This window comes from Octopus sinensis, linkage group LG4 (genome assembly GCF_006345805.1).
Source record: "Octopus sinensis linkage group LG4, ASM634580v1, whole genome shotgun sequence".
Taxonomy (NCBI): Eukaryota; Metazoa; Mollusca; class Cephalopoda; order Octopoda; family Octopodidae; genus Octopus; species Octopus sinensis.
Genome location: NC_043000.1, coordinates 70881682 through 70900922, shown reverse-complemented (window position 1 = coordinate 70900922; position 19241 = coordinate 70881682). Strand labels below are relative to the sequence as shown.

General features: G+C 35.2%; 2 protein-coding genes across 3 annotated transcripts in view; one reads left to right on the top strand and one right to left on the bottom strand.

Annotated features, from left to right (window-relative positions):
- Positions 1-1665: 1665 nt before the first annotated feature.
- On the bottom strand, positions 1666-9022 carry LOC118762998 (ubiquitin thioesterase OTU1-like). Of its 2 annotated transcripts, none has more exons than XM_036502125.1 (2): positions 8635-9022; positions 1666-2720 (listed from the first exon to the last, which is right to left on the bottom strand). In XM_036502125.1, exon 2 carries the CDS (start codon positions 2710-2712, stop codon positions 1777-1779), a length of 936 nt encoding a protein of 311 aa, XP_036358018.1. In that variant the 5' UTR covers positions 2713-2720; positions 8635-9022; the 3' UTR covers positions 1666-1776. The 2 variants fall into 2 exon arrangements, with proteins under 2 accessions (XP_036358018.1, XP_036358019.1); XM_036502126.1 differs by lacking the exon at positions 8635-9022 and adding an exon at positions 8240-8447.
- Positions 9023-9150: 128 nt separating this feature from the next.
- The window catches only part of LOC115210842 (6-phosphofructo-2-kinase/fructose-2,6-bisphosphatase), a 118558-nt gene continuing 108467 nt past the window's right edge, over positions 9151-19241 (top strand). The window contains exon 1 of the mRNA XM_036502633.1: positions 9151-9496. Within this exon, the coding sequence (XP_036358526.1) occupies positions 9460-9496 (37 nt within the window). The 5' untranslated portion in view covers positions 9151-9459. The remainder of the gene's footprint in view (positions 9497-19241) is intronic.

Here is a 19241-nt window from a genome sequence, read left to right as displayed (position 1 = left end):
TTTGAACAAAGCAGCAGCTGTCGTGTGATAAAGTAGTCATTTTAAAAGAACCAGAAAAACATGAGATTTTGGTGATATGCAAATTTCTTCTTGTATCTTCTTTTTACACCTTACTTGTTTTATTGGTTCAATACAAGTATTTACTGATGTAGAGAAAAATTACTGATTCGCGAGCAGCACAAGCCCAGCCTTTGACCTGCCAATAGAACTACATCCAAAACAGAAATATCATCTTGCTAAGATTCAGTACATGCTTCATCAACTCTTTGTATATTATCTATAGTGCTAAGCATTTACATTATTATAGTCTGTAGAAGCATCCACATCTCTATTTTCAGGTCATAGACCAAAAGAGAACTGACCCTTTCATCTATATACCTATACAGAAAATAATAAATAAATAGTCAACAGCCAGAATGAAATAGAAGAGAAAAAAAAATAAGTGAAGAAAGTAAAACTTAGCGATTGATGGCATGTTAAAACAACAGAATGCATATCACAGAGAAAATAAAAGACAATGGAGTAGAGAGGCAGATTGTATGTAAGTAAATGATATACATGAGTGTGTGTGTATGTATATATGTATGTATGTTTATAAATATATATATATACTCCACCCAGTGAGAGATAAGTATCATTTAATACACACAGGCTTTAAATGCGAGCTACATAAACAATGGCTTGATGAGCTTGTACAACATGTCATGTAGTTTCAAGCAATCATTTGGGCTCAAAATTTGGAGCCTGACATTTAATTGTATTGATATATCAGTCTAAAAATACACAGCATGCTTTACAAGCTTGTCTGACCACTGTATGAAACTTAAAATAGCTTGCATTTAATAAGTCTTTTGTATATTAAATGGCACACACATACATACTTATATTTTACTATCACATCTCATATTGCTGTTGATGTAGACAATCATTACCTACGGGAAACTTTCGTAAATTTTCCCTTGTTACTATTTTACAACTCATTCTGATATCTCAGGTTCAATTTCAAGTCAGTATTATTGCTATTTTGACTATGTTTCCCCACGGCAAAAAAATACCAATAAACCAAAAACATATATATATATATATATATATATATATATATATAAATACAGTATCATGCATATATACTATTATGGAACATTTTACAAAGTTTTATATATATATATATATATAACCAGCCGAAACTGCAAAGATAATCTCGAACTTGACTGAGGAAAGAAAACTCTGAATTACCTGTCCTTGTTTTTTGTTGTCCTTTTTTTTATCATCTATCTGGATGTTATGCGTTCTTGACCCATTTTTTGTATTCCTTTATATATATACACATAGATATACATATACACACACACACAATATATATATATATAAATATATATATATATACATACATACATATAAATGCATACATATATATATATATATATATATAATATATACACATGCACACACACATACATATATAATCATATTGACATAGTTCACTTAATTACCAGAGACCTAATCAATTCAACAAATAACATTCAACATTAAATAATATTACTGTATTTGCACGTTAAATAAAAAATTTTGATTCCAAATGCTTGAAGATAAAATTTAGAAAATCCCTGAATGCTTTAAATATTAAGATGAGTTACTAAAAAAAAAGGAGACAAAAACCCCCCGCCACATATATTAAAAACTTTTCAACTGAATATGTTGATTGTATATAAAGTACATGACACTTATCATACAAGCTACACCAACACAACTGATTAACCTGATAATTGGAATACATAATTAAATCTGTCCAAATTGAATGTGACCAGTCTGCTCAGCATGTTGTTGAGCTTCTGACTGGCCTGTTAACTGGGTCTGACAAACTATACAACGCAAAGTGAATTTATTCACATCAGTAAATTGCCTATTTGCTTTAGCAACAGCTGCAATTTCAAGGGCTTGCTGCAACACATCATCATCACTAGTCGAAAAAATAGTTTCACATGTAGAATCATCAAGTTCCAATATCAAAGGATCATAGTGAATTCCATCATAAATCAATAATACTCTTTTATCGTATTTTTGATCTTCACCAAATCGATCAATACGACCTGATTGTGTGTCAACCACATCAATTTCGACATTATAATGTTTGCTTAGCACAGAAATTTCAATAGCACCCCCCCAAGAATCTTCTTTTAAAAGCCAGTTAATATATTTAGAATTCTCTTGTCCAAGTAAAGCTGTAGAATATGTTACTGGATCATTCATAACTATTTTTGCAGCTAATTTCCGCATAGAATCAGCACATGAAAGATCAACTAATCCATTATTCATCACTGTATTAACACTTGTGAATAAACAAGAATTATTGGCTGGTACAACCTTTCGTATTAATATACCTGATGATTTCCTAGTCTTTGGTATAGTAGTACTTTTTTCAATGGAAGAAAGTGGTTTGCTAGAGGAATCTTTGACTTTTGGACCCAGGCTCTTTTCCACAATAAGAAGATCTCCAGATCGGAAAGGACAATTTGAAAGCTGTAAGTTGTCATCACTAAGATTAGCATGCTTTGGAGGATAACCATAAAAGATTTTTTGTTGTTCCGAAGGAATGTTGGTGACTTTGGTAATAAGCTGCTTCAGACAAGCAACAGTAGACTGCATAGTTAAACCAGTGAGTACATGTTTGCCAGCACTGCTCTTGCACTGAAGTCGGATTTGATTATTACTCATGATGGAAGCTGCAAAAAAATATAAATATATATTAGTTGATGGATGCATTCATATGAAAATGATAGATGTAAAGTAAATTGATAAAAAATACTTTAAAAGGGAATAAAATAATAACTTTCATAGTCTGTGAGTACATTTCATTCACAATGTTCAGGTGTGATTGTATAATAAGTTTGCTTCCTGACCACATGGTTCTGGGTTCAGTCCCACTACTTGGCACCTTGGGCAAGTGTCATCTACTATAACCTCAGGCTGACCAAAACTTTGTGAGTGAATTTGGTAGATGGAAACTGAAAGAATCCCATTGTGTGTATGATGATGATCATCATCGTTTAACGTCCATTTTCCATGCTAGCATGGGTTGGATGGTTCGACCGGGGTCTGAGAACCAGGAGGCTGTACCAGACTGTACCATCGGCACGGAAGCCAGTCAAGGAGGTGCTGGCATCGGTCACATACTGATCTGGCAGTGTTTCTACAGCTGGATGCCCTTCCTAATGCCAACTACTCCATGAGTGTAGTGGGTGCTTTTTTACGTGCCACCGGCACAGGTGCCAAGGGAGGCTGGCAATGGCCACAATCCGGTTGGTGGTTTTTACGTGCCACCGATACGGAAGCCAGTCATGGCGGCGCAGGCATCGGCCACATACGGATGGTGCTTTTTAGGTGCCACCAGCACAGGTGCAAGGGTAGGCTGGCAATGGCCACATACGGATGGTGCTTTTTACGTGCCACCAGCACAGGTGCCAGGGCAGGCTGGCAATGGGCACGAACGGTTATTGCTTTTTACATGCCACCGGCACAGAAGCCAGTCAAGGCGGCGCTGGCATCGGCCACATACGGATGGTGCATTTTACATGCCACCGGCACAGGTATCGCAACCATATATATATATACATAGTTAATCCAAACATGAAAACACAACAACGCGAGGACATGGAGAAGTATAGTGTTATTGGACGCTCAGGAAAGGAAAGAAAGAAGGAGGATTTAACGTTTCGAGCGGAGCTCTTCGTCAGAAACATAGGAAAAGGAAAGATCCAAGGAAGGGAAGACGGAAGAAAAAATTTGCCAACAATACACATGCGGTCGCACACACACACATATATATATACACATACACACACATGTGCATGCATGCGTGTGTGTTTGTCTCCCACCACTGCTTGATAACTGGTGTTGGTATATTTACATCTTGTAACTTAACAATTCAGCAAAAGGAACTAAGAGAATACCAGGCTTATAAAAGAATAAGTTCTGGTGTCAATTCAGTCAGCTAAAAATTCTTCAAGGCCAGTGCCCCAGCATGCCCCACTGTCTAATGACTGAAAGAAGTAAAAGAAATAATGGAAGTAAATTCTGAGTGGCTTTGGTGACAATAAACGATTTTAGTATTGTCATGTAAAAAATTCTCTCTAAACAGAGGCATGCTAAGTGCATATCAGTTGATCATATTACAAACAGAATTCAATCAGTCAGTTTTACCACTGTATTATTCATTTGCTAAACCTTAACTCTACTTAGTTCAACAGTTCATAACTCTTTAACACTTTCAAGAAATATTTTCAATTTGAATCCTGATCAAACCATGATATTTTTCTTTAATAATTCACTTTGCATATTTAATATAGTTTATTTTCTCTAGTACATGAAATCCTGGCATTTTACTCCGGAGCTCTTCTCAAGCAAGCATATACATGTTTGACTGTCTGTCATTATATGCTGAATAGCATGGGAACCAGAGTGTGCTGCTTAATTTTGATGAGGACTCCCAGCAGCACTGACATAACTGTTGTTTACTATCACTTTTGGAACATTCAATGAAGGTGGTGACAACAGTACATATTGAACTTACACCATTACAGTTATGTTAGCATGTGAAAAAGTGAAAGAAACCTTTGAATCACAACTGAAAAGTATCAAAAGATTTATTACTATATTTAAAAGGTGATGAGCTACATACAATACTTGCTCTGGACATTTAATAAGTATATGAAGTCAAAAAAATCTTTGAGACATATTCCAGTTAATGCTTATAAATTTGTTACTTACAAAATAGTCTACATTAAATTTGATGTTATAGAGTAAGTAGTGAATCCTACCCAGTAGATTTCAGCAACTGACGTCCGTTTCTCATGCTGGCATAGGTGGACGGTTTGACAAAGGACTAGCAAGCCAGTAGGCTGCACCAAGCTCCAGTCTGATCTGGCAAGGTTTCTACAGCTGGATGCCCTTCCTAACGCCAACCACTCTGAAAGTGTAGTGGGTGCTTTTTACATGCCACTGGTACAGGAGCCAGTCAGGCAGCACTGGTATCAACCACGTTTGGATGGTGCTTTTTATGTGCCACCGGCACGGAGAGCCAGTCAGGCGGCCCTGGCATCGACTCACGCCTGAATGATGTTATTACATGCCACCAGCATGGAGAGCCAGTCAGGGAGCCCTGACATCAACTACAACTACGATTTCACTTGACTTAACATGTCTTCTCAAACACAGCATGTTGCCCCGCGATTCAAGGGTACTTTTAAATTGACTGGTTATGCGAAACTGGTATCAGCCACAGCTGTGATCTCACTTTACTTGCTGGGTCTCCTTGATCACAGCATATTTCCAAAGGTCTCAGTTTCTTGTCATTGCCTCTGTGAGGCCCAACGTTCGATAAAGAATCATATTCTGACATCCACTATCACATTTTTATTTGGAGTGTTAATAAAGAATAATGCAGCATATGCTGCACTATTTTAGAAAGTTATGTCAATTCTAAAAGAAAACAAGAGTGGAAATGAGACGAAAAACGATAAAAAACATTTGACGTCTCAAGAAATTTGTTTCTGATCAAACAAATCTATCATATTTCAGAATTTAGGTAACATAAAGTGTTTAGGGTTCTAGATGCTACGCTGTTAACAAAATAACAGTGCAGGAACTAAAATTATCACCTATGTTTCCTGATTAAATGTAAAAGAACAAAAATACAGTTAAAATGACGGGAAAATTTGTGGGGAGAGTGGAGTCGGGTGGCAAACAACCGACCCCCGCCCATGTCCTTCCTATGGTTTTGAGGTTTGAAAAAATCTGACCATTAAAATCATCGGAAAACCACTCGTTCATTAGGTAAATCACATTTATAAAGTGAAACGGGTATAATAGTAAAACTATACCATATTTTTAAATGAAATTTTGCAGATACGTTTTCGAGAATGTACATTACAACTACAGTAATAACGTTAAAAAATTGGGATCCTTTCCTTTTGAACGGCAGTTTTCAACACAATTTCTAGTTAACTAAACACTTTTAAACTTCGTATACTGGTAGAATGTGTCAAAATAAAACATTTTTTTCTCTTGGCTTTCTTGAGAAAATTGTAATTTGTAAGTGTAACATAGTTTAATTTTTCGAATTATTGAGCTAAAATCATTTGCTGCGTCTAAAACTGAGACAACATCCTGTCACTAACCCTAACTCTAACCTTCACCCCAACCCTAACCCTAAATTTTAGCCTTTCATTTTTTTTTTCTTAATTGTTAAATTAATTTAATTGTTACGCGTGTCTAAAATTATTCGTTTTGTTTTGAGTTTTTGCTTTCGTTTTTTTTTCTTAATTGTTAAATTAAAATTATTTTCCATTGCTTTCGTTTTTTTTTTCTTAATTGTTATCCTTAAATTAATTTAACAATTAAGAAAAAAAAAAAACGAAAGGCTAAAAGTTAGGGTTAGTGACAGGATGTTGTCTGTTTTAGACGCAGCAAATGATTTTAGCTCAATAGAGGCCATACGATTGGTTAAAATTCGAAAAATTAAACTACGTTAAACTTACAAATTATAATTTTCTCAAGAAAGCCAAGAGAAAAAAAATGTTTGGCGATCTTTCGTCTCTAGTAGACCTTTCCGTCGATTTCCGTAAAAATTTTTTTTTTTTTACATATGGGCTTGCGGGAACTTTTGAAGTAATATACATACATATACACATACACCGAAAAAAATTTCAGTTATCTCTTTCTTTCACACACACTAACAGAAGCACTTCACTTACACAACATACTGTCTGTCTCCCACACCCCATGAAACACACACACACACACACACACATGTACATCAATGCTTCCCATGCACGGTAACTTCAAAAGAACTTCCCTCTTAGTCTCTTTCGCTCTCATTACTTCAAAAGTTCCCGCAAGCCCATATGTAAAAAAAAAAAAAAAAAAATTTACGGAAATCGACGGAAAGGTCTACTAGAGACGAAAGATTGCCAAATGTTTTATTTTGACACATTCTACCAGTATACGAAGTTTAAAAGTGTTTAGTTAACTAGAAATTGTGTTGAAAACTGCCGTTCAAAAGGAAAAGATCCAAAAATTGTTATTAGAGAAGTTTTGAATCGTTCTTCCCAATCTCGACTTTGTTTCCTCATAACACTCATTAAAATGCATATTTTTAAATCACATTTTGCAGAAATACATTTTCGAGAGTGTGTAGATTATAACTATATAGATAAAATGCAGAACAACAAAACAAATAAAAAAACGTTTCGGATTATTCTCCTCCACCGACTTAGTTACGAGCAATTCCTATAACTTAAGGTAAGTCTCGTTATTTTTCAGTTTTATATGTTTGAAACATGAATATTATATAATCTATGCTCTTGAAAACGTAGTTCTGCAAAATTCTATTTAAAATATACATTTTAAAGAGCGTTATGAGGTAACAAAGTCGAAGTGGACAGTGATTCGAAATATGTGTTTAAATATATTATTTATAATCATAGTCACTCAAAAGCATATCACTGCAAATATTTACTAAACAATATAAATTTTTTTTCAGAGCACCAATCTAGTCACAATTTTTGCTGCTCGATCTACAAAAATTACCCTCAAATCACACCCTAGCGTCTTATATAATCGATATATCGAACAATGTAGACCTTGACACATGAAAAGATGAGGTAGTCACGGCTAGGACGCCTTTGATAATAGATCTGAGATGAACTAAAACAACAAAGTGGTGAGAGTAACATGTCCGAGCTGTAACATCACACACACCGCATGTCTGACTATGCTGTTGTTCTCAGGTATAAACGAGTTAAATCTAGAATAGACTTTGTTTTCCATAAAGTTCATTTAGGATAATTTGAATCATCTAGTTTTTCTTTGCACGATATTATTGGGGGTAAATTTGGATGGACCAGATGAGAAACATTTTAAGATCAAGTTTCAGAAATGTTTAGGTGTGTCTTGGTAAGTATTTATATTTATGAATGATAAGGCACGCAGTCGTTGTATATATGAATGATGAGGCATGAAGTAGTATATTTGATATCATTGACGATGTTGTTAACTACATAGAAAGAGGTTGAAATAGGTTACACATCATATACACATCGCGATGGTTTCCGAGGTTTTGGTTTTGTAGAACAATAAAAAATAAAAGGCTATCGTACTATTTCTATAACCAACGATCTCGTGTTTTAGTAAGTTTTTATTCTTAGATCAAGCAATATAATCATAAATATTTCTTTACACTCACACACACACAAACTGGAAACCCTTTTGTATTGACTTAGGAACGTATGTCTTCATACCGGCAAGGAAGAATTTCTTTTGGGGAGTAAACATAACGGTTCATTGAAATATAAATAATCCATTATCGGATATGTTCAAGATGCAAAATGAATTGCTTAGAAATGTTGAAAGAAAATTTAGTAATATAAGAAAATATAAATGATCAGATATGGACAAAGAAATTCGGAACTCTGAAATGGCGCCGGGTTTGGAATTGAAAACCCATGGAAAAGCAATAGCTGCGACTGGAGATTAAAATATGTTTTTTTAATGATCGTTAATATAAATGCAGAATTTTTTCAAAATAAACATATAAGCAACCAATCAAAATATATTAAGAAAGAATAATATCCAACCTACATTTTATGAAGAAATTTACCGAAAGCCTTCGTTTCCGAAGACGTCAAATTGTTCCATCAGATGAGATATATTTCACGAGAACAAAGTTGTGTTCTCGTAAACATTAAATATGTTTTACGTCACTTCCGTTTGGAGTTATCAGTTATCATTTTGGAACTTGGGTTTTATAAATGTATTGTCAGTTTTAACTTGATTAAATTATATTTTATTTACTTCTCCCTGAACACGACCTATTCTTTCGTTTGGTTACAAAATTTATATTATTTGTTACTCCTTTATGTCTTGTAGTTCGACGTATAAAAATAGATAAAATAAGAAATACATGAACAAATATTCAGGTCGATATGAAGGCAGTACCCTAAAATCGATCTTCAGTGATTAGTAAAATACCATGCCAGTTAGGTAGTTCCTACTTAGAGAAATGTCCGTAAGTTATAAATTACAGACGAAAGAAAATAATAATAAAATTTAATTCATTTTTTAATTTTAAAATAATCGAATAAATCCCCACTTTCTGTGTGACAATTCATCAGGACTACACAGTTTCTTTTAATTCTGTTCTAAATAACTTTCATTAAGACTTCGTTATAAATAAATAACATTTATCGCAAGCGGTTAGAAAGTATATATATATTATAGAGGAAGATGCATGTATACTACAAATCTCATAGTGATTTTCTGTTCATCTCAAACAATTGTATCGATAAGTTCAGACGAAAGCCATGAGATACAATATCACGTCACTTCCTGTCAACGCGTTGTCGTCATGATATTAAGTTGAGAGAAACATTAGCGGAGCATTGACTATTGTATGACTGGTTGATTATGTCACTCAAATCCAGTGTTCCACTTCTTAATAAAGGTGAGTATTCAATAATAATTTTACCAATTGAAACCATTCCATTTCATTCAGATTGTGATGCTTGATTTTCCAGATGAACAACTCTTGCATGCATGCATCTATAAATATACAAGGTGGAAATTACCATAGTTATGTCCAAATTGTTTTATCATCACTTTTCTTTCTCCGAAAACCTTATGAACAGTACGCTAAATCATTTTTATTACTACATAATACTCAAATTTCTTTTTATTTTTATTAATACATGCATCTGTCACTATTCCAAGGAAAATAAATGTTAGTCTTAGTTTCAATTTCTTTCTTTTTCTTTTGTAACTTTAGTATTACATAAAATATCAAACGTTTAAATGTCAGTACAATTGATATAGAAGACGTGCAGTTTGCTGTTAGTCCTCATACTACGAATATTGGATTATAGTGAAACTATCAAAAGGTACATAGATTGAATAGTGTGTGAAAGTTGAACTAATGAATTATGTAGTAAAGAACTTGAAGGTTAACCGCGCGTTGTTATTTCTAGTTCTGGCTATTTCGCTGGTTGCCACACACATACCCACAAAGTTAAGTGGGCAGAGGTAAAGGACATGGACAGCACCCCCTTTCGTTTATTATTACTTTTTTTTCTACAGAAACCCACCTGTTCGACTGCAGAAAAAAAAACCCGGCATTTCAGAAATTTAGTTTTTTTTTTTTTTTGAAAAATTGAAATTTTACAATTTTTTTCAGAATCATAAACTCCGTGTTTTTCTACGTATTTCACCCCCCCCCAAAAAAAAAATTCTAAAACAAGTGAAAAAAAAAAGGTGGGGGGAATTAAAATTTTGAAATGCCGATTTTTTTTTTCTGATTAGGAATCTCCGCAGCCGAAAAGGTGGGTTTCTGTAGGAAAAAAGAAAAAGAAAAGGGGTGTGATCCTTGTCCTTTACCTCTGTCATAAGTGTTACTATATACTCATTTTTGGTAAGTTTATACGCTTTAAATTTTCGCTTATTTATAAATATTTTTGACAATTATAAATACCTATTTTCTGGTTGGCCTATAATGATGGGAAATGTCTTTGAAGGGAATTCCGTATAAAATCTGATATTTAGAGCATATTCCTTGTATTAAAACGAATTGGGGGGGGGGTATTTCCTGAGTAGCTTGTATGAAATTACCGTGTAAATTTGGTAAACCCCCTAGAAATGAAAAGCGATATACCTCCTTTTTAATATAATTTATAGCTTTTTCAATTGCTTAATTTGTCGAAAATTGGCTGTAAGTACTTGTGTATATATTTGTAGGTTAAATTATTAATAAAAATGTATGTAATCTTCATTCACCAAAATGTATTTTATAAACAGCTTGATGAGATAGCACAGACAGGGCTATGGTAAAAATCTATCAGTATCGTAGTTTGCTCAAATAGTAATGTTTGTCTTGTGTTGCGGCATGCTGTTTACTGACAAGTGGTGACAAGGTTGCTCCATCTCAACAAAAAGTTGTCTTATCGAGTAATGTAACAGACGTTTTTCAACAGCTACATTTTTTGGTTAATATAGGGCGTAACAAATATCAGAAAATCAAAAAAAAAATGTGTGTAATAGGTGTAAAACAACTTCCTATGAACGAATATGAAAAAAAAATTCGCGCACGCGAAAGGGGGGTGGGGGAGAGGCCTCGGAAAATTCACATCGGGAAGTTCCGAAAGCGTCTGAGGAGCTGACCCGGGCACCAAAACAAAAAAAAAATAGTGTAATATGTGTAAAACAACTTGCTCTAAACGAATATGACAAAAAAAAATGCGCTCTCGCGAAAGAGGGGTGGGAGAGAGGCCTCGGAATATTTATATCGGGAATTTCCGAAAGCGTCTGAACCGGGCACAAAAACAAAAACAGCGTAATAGGTGTAAAACAACTTGCTCTAAACGACTATCATGAAAAAAATGCGCGCTCGCGAAAGGGGGGTGGGGGAGAGGCTTCGGAAATTTCACATCTTCAGTCCACGGCCTTTAAACTAAGAAAAAATAGTGTAATTGGTGTAAAACTACTTGTTCTAAACGAGTATCAAGAACACACACTCACACATGAATCATAAACTCCGTATTTCGCAAAAAAAAAAAAATAAAGAGAAGAAATTCTGGAAAAAGTGAAGAAATGTTGGATCTCATTCCTTGGTTAAAGCTATTTTAAACATTAAATTTATGCTTTTCTTTGAAATAGTTCAGATATATGCAATTCTTCTCACTTATTAAGATGCATTTATCAGAAAAAAAGACAGAAAAAATTATTATTTTGTGTCAATCCTTCCCTAATTATCCTTTATTAATTAGTTTTGGCGTGTATTTTTTTCCCAAATTTATTTTTTCACCTTTACAACACTGTTTAGTAAAGCAATTAATTATCTTTATAATTTGCATATTTGACTTATTAATCAAAATTCTCTAGATGTAATATATACTAAGTAATGCATCCTTCATTTATGTGTTCCGTTCTGTATTATGCATGCGTGACGTGCACATGAATGTGAATATTAAAGAACATATTTATTTACTATGATTGTTATTTTCAGAACAAATAAATCTTTTGGCTGTTATGTTATTGATGTTATTATTATTGCTAGTTAAAGGGTGGTGACTTGGCTGAATATTTTGAGTCTTGTAGTATGTAGTTGTGTTAGTCAATATTCTGAGTTCAAATCCAACTCATTTCTTTATCATCATTATCGATGGACCACTCAAAGAGGTATGTATACATTATCATTTTCGTAACATAATTTCTGTAGTATTTCAAGATGTTTCTGACACGTATTTTGATTCACATGGCGGAGATCCAACATTTCTTCACTTTTTCCAGAATTTCTTCTCTTTATTATTTTTTTTTGCGAAATACGGAGTTTATGATTCATGTGTGAGTGTGTGTTCTTGATACTCGTTTAGAACAAGTAGTTTTACACCAATTACACTATATTTTTCTTAGTTTAAAGGCCGTGGACTGAAGATGTGAAATTTCCGAAGCCTCTCCCCCACCCCCCTTTCGCGAGCGCGCATTTTTTTCATGATAGTCGTTTAGAGCAAGTGTTTTACACCTATTACGCTGTTTTTGTTTTTGTGCCCGGTTCAGACGCTTTCGGAAATTCCCGATATAAATATTCCGAGGCCTCTCCCCCACCCCTCTTTCTCGAGAGCGCATTTTTTTTTCATATTCGTTTAGAGCAAGTTGTTTTACACATATTACACTATTTTTTTTTTTTTTTGGTGCCCGGGTCAGCCCCTCAGACGCTTTCGGAACTTCCCGATGTGAATTTTCCGAGGCCTCTCCCCCACCCCCCTTTCGCGTGCGCGAATTTTTTTTTTCATATTCGTTCATAGGAAGTTGTTTTACACCTATTACACACATTTTTTTTTTGATTTTCTGATATTTGTTACGCCCTATATTAACCCATTTTTTTACCCGCTAAGGTTTCGTAAGTTTTATTCTTGATTTTTCTTGCGTATATTTTCTGATATTACACAATATGGTTAATAAGAAAAAAAGATTAAAGGAAGGGTTTAAATGCAAACTCCTAATTCGTTTAATTTCCATGGTAGTATATGACCAAAAGCGTCGTTGGTTACAAGTCTCTAATGTATATCTATTGGCGAGAGTGACAGGAACGAATATCTTGAAGGACTTTGTTTTCTATTGCATTTTCTTACTCTTGTTTATATCCTTCGTCGATAGACTTATATGCATACATTTGTACATACAGTAGTGAATTTCACGTGGTGCAGTGTGATATTCTGAATATGTACACTCCACTGTCTAGTCTATTTCTGTACACCTGTAGATTCTAGTTATTGGACTCGTTCAGAGCGTGATAGTTGCTGTTTCCTTTATACAATGTTGAAAGACTGTTGATGCTGTTGCTACTTCTTTTTTTTTTGTATATGTTTATCTGGACTGAGTAAGAAAATATGTTGATTTGTTTAGGAGTGATTTCAGTATAGTGATAAAGATTGTAAAGATTTTGCACTGCACTAAGTCATAGTCTCATCTGCCTATCCAAATGGTCTTTGTGTAGGTAATCTGTGAGTGCTGTGCAACTTGAGATTCGAAGTACATTATTTTGTGTTCTTTTGTGTAATCACTACTGTTTCTCGCTGTTGACCAATTGTGTACAAATAAGTGAACTATGTTTGTGCATTGTTTAGCTGTTTTCTAAAGGTGTTAGGAATGTAGTTGTTGTTGATCCAGGTCAGCCTTAAGTAAACAGATTTATAACCTATTTTTTTTTACACCAACACCAGTTGTTAGGCGCTGGTGGGAGACAAACACAGACGCAATGACTCATAAATATACGGCAATCTTTCGGAATAAGTAGCATAAGTGTTATGGATCAAATCAACTGTTTTATCTGTTCGGCAATTTCCGTAAAAAAAAATGCGTTGATTGTTTTTTCACGTGCTATATGAAGTCGATATTTGCCTTTCATTTTCCGTGAGTGAGCTGGACAGTCAAATACACACTCACTCACACACACACATATATATACAGACACGTAAATACACATACATTTGTTTTCACGAATCGTTTATGTTTATGTATGTATGCATGCATGCATGCATTCATGTATGTATGCATGCATGCATGCAAGCAAGCAGGCTTGGATGTGTGGTAAGAAGCTTGCTTCTGGTATAGCGTTTTGTTTAGTTCGATTGCGGTCTTTGTGTATAACACGTGTTTTTTTGGTTGTCTTGGCGGCACGACGTTTTTCCTCCTGTTTAATGAAGGGGCGTCGGGTGAGGAGCTGTGAAGGCCTAAATTGTTCAGACTTTGTAAACTGCCCTTCTTCGGTCTTTGTGTTGTCTGAGGTGGAGATGGTTGAGCGTTCAAAAAGAATAGACGACAAAAAGGAACCAAGAACTTGTGCTGCAGCAGCAGAAGAGGAGTGAAGACGTGTGTCTGGAGGATTTGAGTAAATTTAAAAACATGTTTAAAAATGGAGGGGAACGAAGTGAAAGTGTTTCCCCACAATGAACTTTTAGAGGAGAAGGGGGGGGGACATAATTTACAGGACATACTCTGTAGCAGCAAAGAGAATTGAAGTTAGGTCGACGGTAGACCAATCTGGCAAGGGATTTCCTACTTTGCCAGAGGAAAAACGTTTGGAACGGTGGAGGTGGCTACCGCCAGGTTGCACTCATATAAACCACTGAGAACAGATGAAGTGGTACTTCTACCCGTATACCTTGGGAGACATGCTTCCAGGGTTAGGGTGGAGGAAATATCCACAGAAGTAGATGTAGCCTGGCTGGTGGCTCTCATACTGCTAGGCATGGAGAAGAAGATGGTGGTCCTCCAGGCCACCAGAGCACCCCACAGGAACTGGCAAGGACAAAGCATTGATATGGTGGTGCAAGTTGCAGAGGAAGACATTGAAAAGATGGTCGAGACCATCACAGTCAGAGAGGCAACACTGAAAGTGAGAGTGGAAGAAAGGCTGACCTATAGAGAGTGAAAAAGTAGTTGGTACTCCACTGCCCGTGGAGGTTGAGGAAAAGGAAACTGATGTGGCACCACAGACGAAAACAAGTACCTGCATCGAGTAAGAAGAGGCGAACACCAGCTGGGAAATGGTGGAAAAAAAAGAAAAGGAAAAGGCGAAAGAGGACACACATGGTAAAGGATGATTCCCAAGCCATACCCACCCAGCCCACTCCCACTCTACCCCAACTATAGACACCAATGCTCCCCATACCCTGTCTGACATAAAAACAAGCGCAAACACACTGGAGCTTCAAACATTCAAGATCTCTGCTTCACGAACAATATGGACATCATTCATGATGTGAAAGTGATGCCGACATTATTCTCAGATCACAGCATAATAGAGCTGTCGATGTTTGGGCCGAAAGTAACCAGAGACATACAGCCTAAAGGAAGCACCTGAAATCTCTTTAATCTGAACTTCCACAAAGCAGACTGGAAATCGATCCAAAAAGAGATCCTCAGAGAGGACTGGCCGAAATGTCTCTCCACACCAGACATTGACATGAAACAGAATGTTTCATGTCTGTTGTTCATGCCATATGCCAGAAATATGTCCAAGAGCACAAGGCCAAAACAAATAGGAGCAAGATTCCAAGGGAAAGGAAGATCCTCATGAGACGACGGACAAAGGTTGCAAATCGACTCAACCAACATCTCCAAAATAGCGAAAAGTCCCATCTAAAAACAACACTGATGGAGATTGAAAAAGGCTGCAACAATCCTATGTGAGGCAGAAAGCAGACAAAGAAGCCTGTGTATTTATGTGTATGTATTTATATGTGCATGTATATATATGTGTATGCATGTATATGTGTATATGTATATATGTGTGTATATGTATATATGTGTGTATATGTGTATGTATATATGTGTGTGTATGTGTGTGTATGTGTGTATGTATGTATGTGTATATATATGTCTGTATATATATGTCTATGTATATATGTGTATATATGTATGTATATATGTGTATGTATATACATGTGTATGTATATACGTGTATGTGTATGTATGTATTTGTGTGTGTATATGTTTATATATGTATGTAATCATCAGTAGTTCTTAAATGTGAAAAAGGTGCTTACTCTAGAGCATGAGAGCGGTTATACATGTTTTTAGGAAATTAAATGCTATGGCCATTCATAGAGTGACCTTCGGTCTTGCACCTGTAAAGCGCTTAGCAGTATAGGTGATTTGTCAGACTATAATGGCTGAATGTGCGTAACCTTTCCAGAACTGGAGGAAAAAATACATAACTGTCAGTTGGTTTTGTAAACAACAAATAATTGACTGTGCTGTGGAAAGAAAGGAGTATTACATCAGCCATGGCTGTGGTGATATTCAAAGGAACTGTGGAGGACTATTCAATGAATGGGGAATTCCATGTCTGAAGTCGGAAATATTTTAGATGTGGGCATTTACTAAATCCATCTTTGCTGGAGTTTAAAAAGGTCTCTAGGTCAATTGAGGTTTTTAGGATTCTTGCCCTCTTTGCCAAGCAAATCTCCCAGTTCAAAGAGCTCTTATTTAATTATGCTGAATATAATTAAATAGAAGCTCCTTGAACAACCAGGGACTTACATAAATGTGAGCAAATGATGCAAACTTTGCTTGGCATAGTGGGGTAAGAATCCTAAAAACCTCACTTGACCTATAGACCTTTTCACACTCTAGGATAGAAGTATTCAGTCAGTGTTCTCATCTAAAATATTTCCTACATCAAACTTGAAATTTGCCATCCTTTGAACATCACTGGAGCTGATGTAAAGGTGATAACCACATCCTACCCACAGCATGGACAATTTTTTGTTTGTTTACAAAACCAACTGAATGTTATGTATTTCGTATTTCTTCCATTTATAAAGGTATTGTGGGAATAATAGTAATAATGGTGCACCTATCCTACATGACAATTGGTATATGCTACTTGCTATAAATAAGTTGATGTCAGTTAGTATAGAGAGAGAGTACAAAGTAGACATTCTCAGATAGGTGTGTTTTTACTGGTCTAACAACTATACTGCTATACCGAAGTGGGCATTATAAAATTCGACATTAAGGATTGCAGTAGTGGTGATGAGGAATTAAACTCACAAGGAGTTATGAAACTCACAATAGTCTTTTGTGCGAATTGTATGAAAAAAGTCCATAAAATTATGGAAAATTTGTTGGCTGGTTTGCTTGAGTTGCAACAACAGCAGAAACAACGACAACAGTAATTAATGTACTGCAATTAATGTAGAGTAAGTCGTTAGGAAATGCTGAAAAACTATTCTTGCCAGATTATGTTGTGAACATGATAAATTGGGACAACAAGATGAAAAGGTGTTTAATCGTAAGAAAACTGGCAGCAGGAGAACACGAGCATTACAGCAATTATGTACTCTAGAAGAAACCTTCTGATCTAGACTTTAGACAGAATAGGCATATTGTGTAAAATTTTTAGTGAGAAAAGCTCATTGTTCAATACACATTAGAAATGTTTGAACCTAGAAAAAATGAGGACTACATCACATGTTAGTAGAGTTAAGAGAATGTGCAAATTTCAAGCTCACAAACTAATGCCAGGTATGTTCAAGTGCCTGATATTTACTCAGAGACTAACTGCAGAGACACACAGAAGTCAGAACAAGCATTCTCACTAAGCTAGAACAAAATCAAGCTGTGACTCTATAATAAATGTCAGAAGAGTGTGAAAGAATAGTAAATTTAAGACATGACACATAGAAAATTGAACATAAAGATTGCTCCCAAGGGAAACAAGTGTGAAATAGGCAGAATAGAAATCAAGTGTGTACTATGAGGAAAAAAACCCATGTTTTGCATGCAGAGGTCTATACCTGAGGAAAAACTGTTCATATAAGAAAGCAGAATGTTTCTGTTGTGGAAAAATTGGGCATATAAAAGCACACTGTAAAACCAAGATGACAAAACGGAACAAAGAAAAAGACTTAACAAGATGTCGTCAAAAGAAAATGATACTGCAACAAGGAGGAAATTCTTAAATGTCAAATTTGAAGAGAAAAGAGTAAAAATGCAGTTAGACACTGGAAGTGATATTACCATTGTAAATGAAAAAACTTGGAAATATGTTGGTAAGCCAAAATTAGTTAAATCTGCAAAAGTCGCATATGGTGTTATGGGCAAAAGATTGTATTTTGTCAGTGCATTTGTGTGTAATTTAACATTTCATGACCAAATGAAAATGGTGAAAATATATGTATTAAAAATTCAGTTAATTCAGCACACAGTGGATGGAATTGTTCAAATTGTGGAATATGCCCATAAGTGTTTTATGTGGGAATATAGTCGGTTCAGTCAAAGGTTCGAATAAAACATTTATTTATAATAAAAAAAATTTATTTCCAGATGTTTTGTCAGAGGAACTGGGTTGTTGCATGGAACAAAGGCAAAAACTGCAGTAAAACAAAGTGCAACACCTGTATTTAAGCCAAAATGGAATGTACTGTTCACGGAAATAGACCAGGTAAACAAAGAACTTGGAAGCCTAGGAATAATCAAGAAGACATACCACTCAGACTGGGCAGCACCTACAGTCTACATAAAAAGAAAAATGACAAGATAAGAGTTTGTGCAGATTTTTCAGTGATTGCTTAATCTCACTTAACTACCTATTACCAAGTCCTGAGGAAGTTTTGGCAAAATTGAATGGAAGGAAATTCTTCTCAAAATTAGACCTCTCGGAGGTATATCTACAAATCCAAGTAGAAAAATGCTCACGTTTATTAACCATCAATACACACTGTGGCTTATTTAAATTTAAGTGGCTTCCCTTTGGTGTAAAAGTGGCTCCTTCCATATTTCAACAAATAATGGATACAATGTTGGGTGACTGATTTCGCTATCACCTATTTAGACGATATTCTAATAAAAAGTGAATCACATGAACAACATGTTGAACACATTAAAAGGGTATTTGAGATGATTAGAGAATATGGGTGCAAGTTAACGAAAGAAAAACGTGAGATTTTTTCTGAAAATAGATAAAAATGGATGGACACCAGATCCATCCAGAGCAACTGTGATAAAAAAAAAAAAATGCCCACATTGAATAATGTGACTATGTTACAAGCATTCTTGGGTTTAGTAATTTATTATCAAATTTACATTCCCAATATATATAATATAAGGGCCCCACTCAATGATCTATTTAAGAAAAATACAAAATGGTGTTGGACTGATGTGCCAGAAGACATTTGACAAGTTGAAAAGCA

Coding starts and splice junctions, on each gene's coding strand:
- LOC118762998 (XM_036502125.1), bottom strand. CDS start 2,712: ATGAGTAATAATCAAATCCGACTTCAGTGCAAGAGCAGTGCTGGCAAA.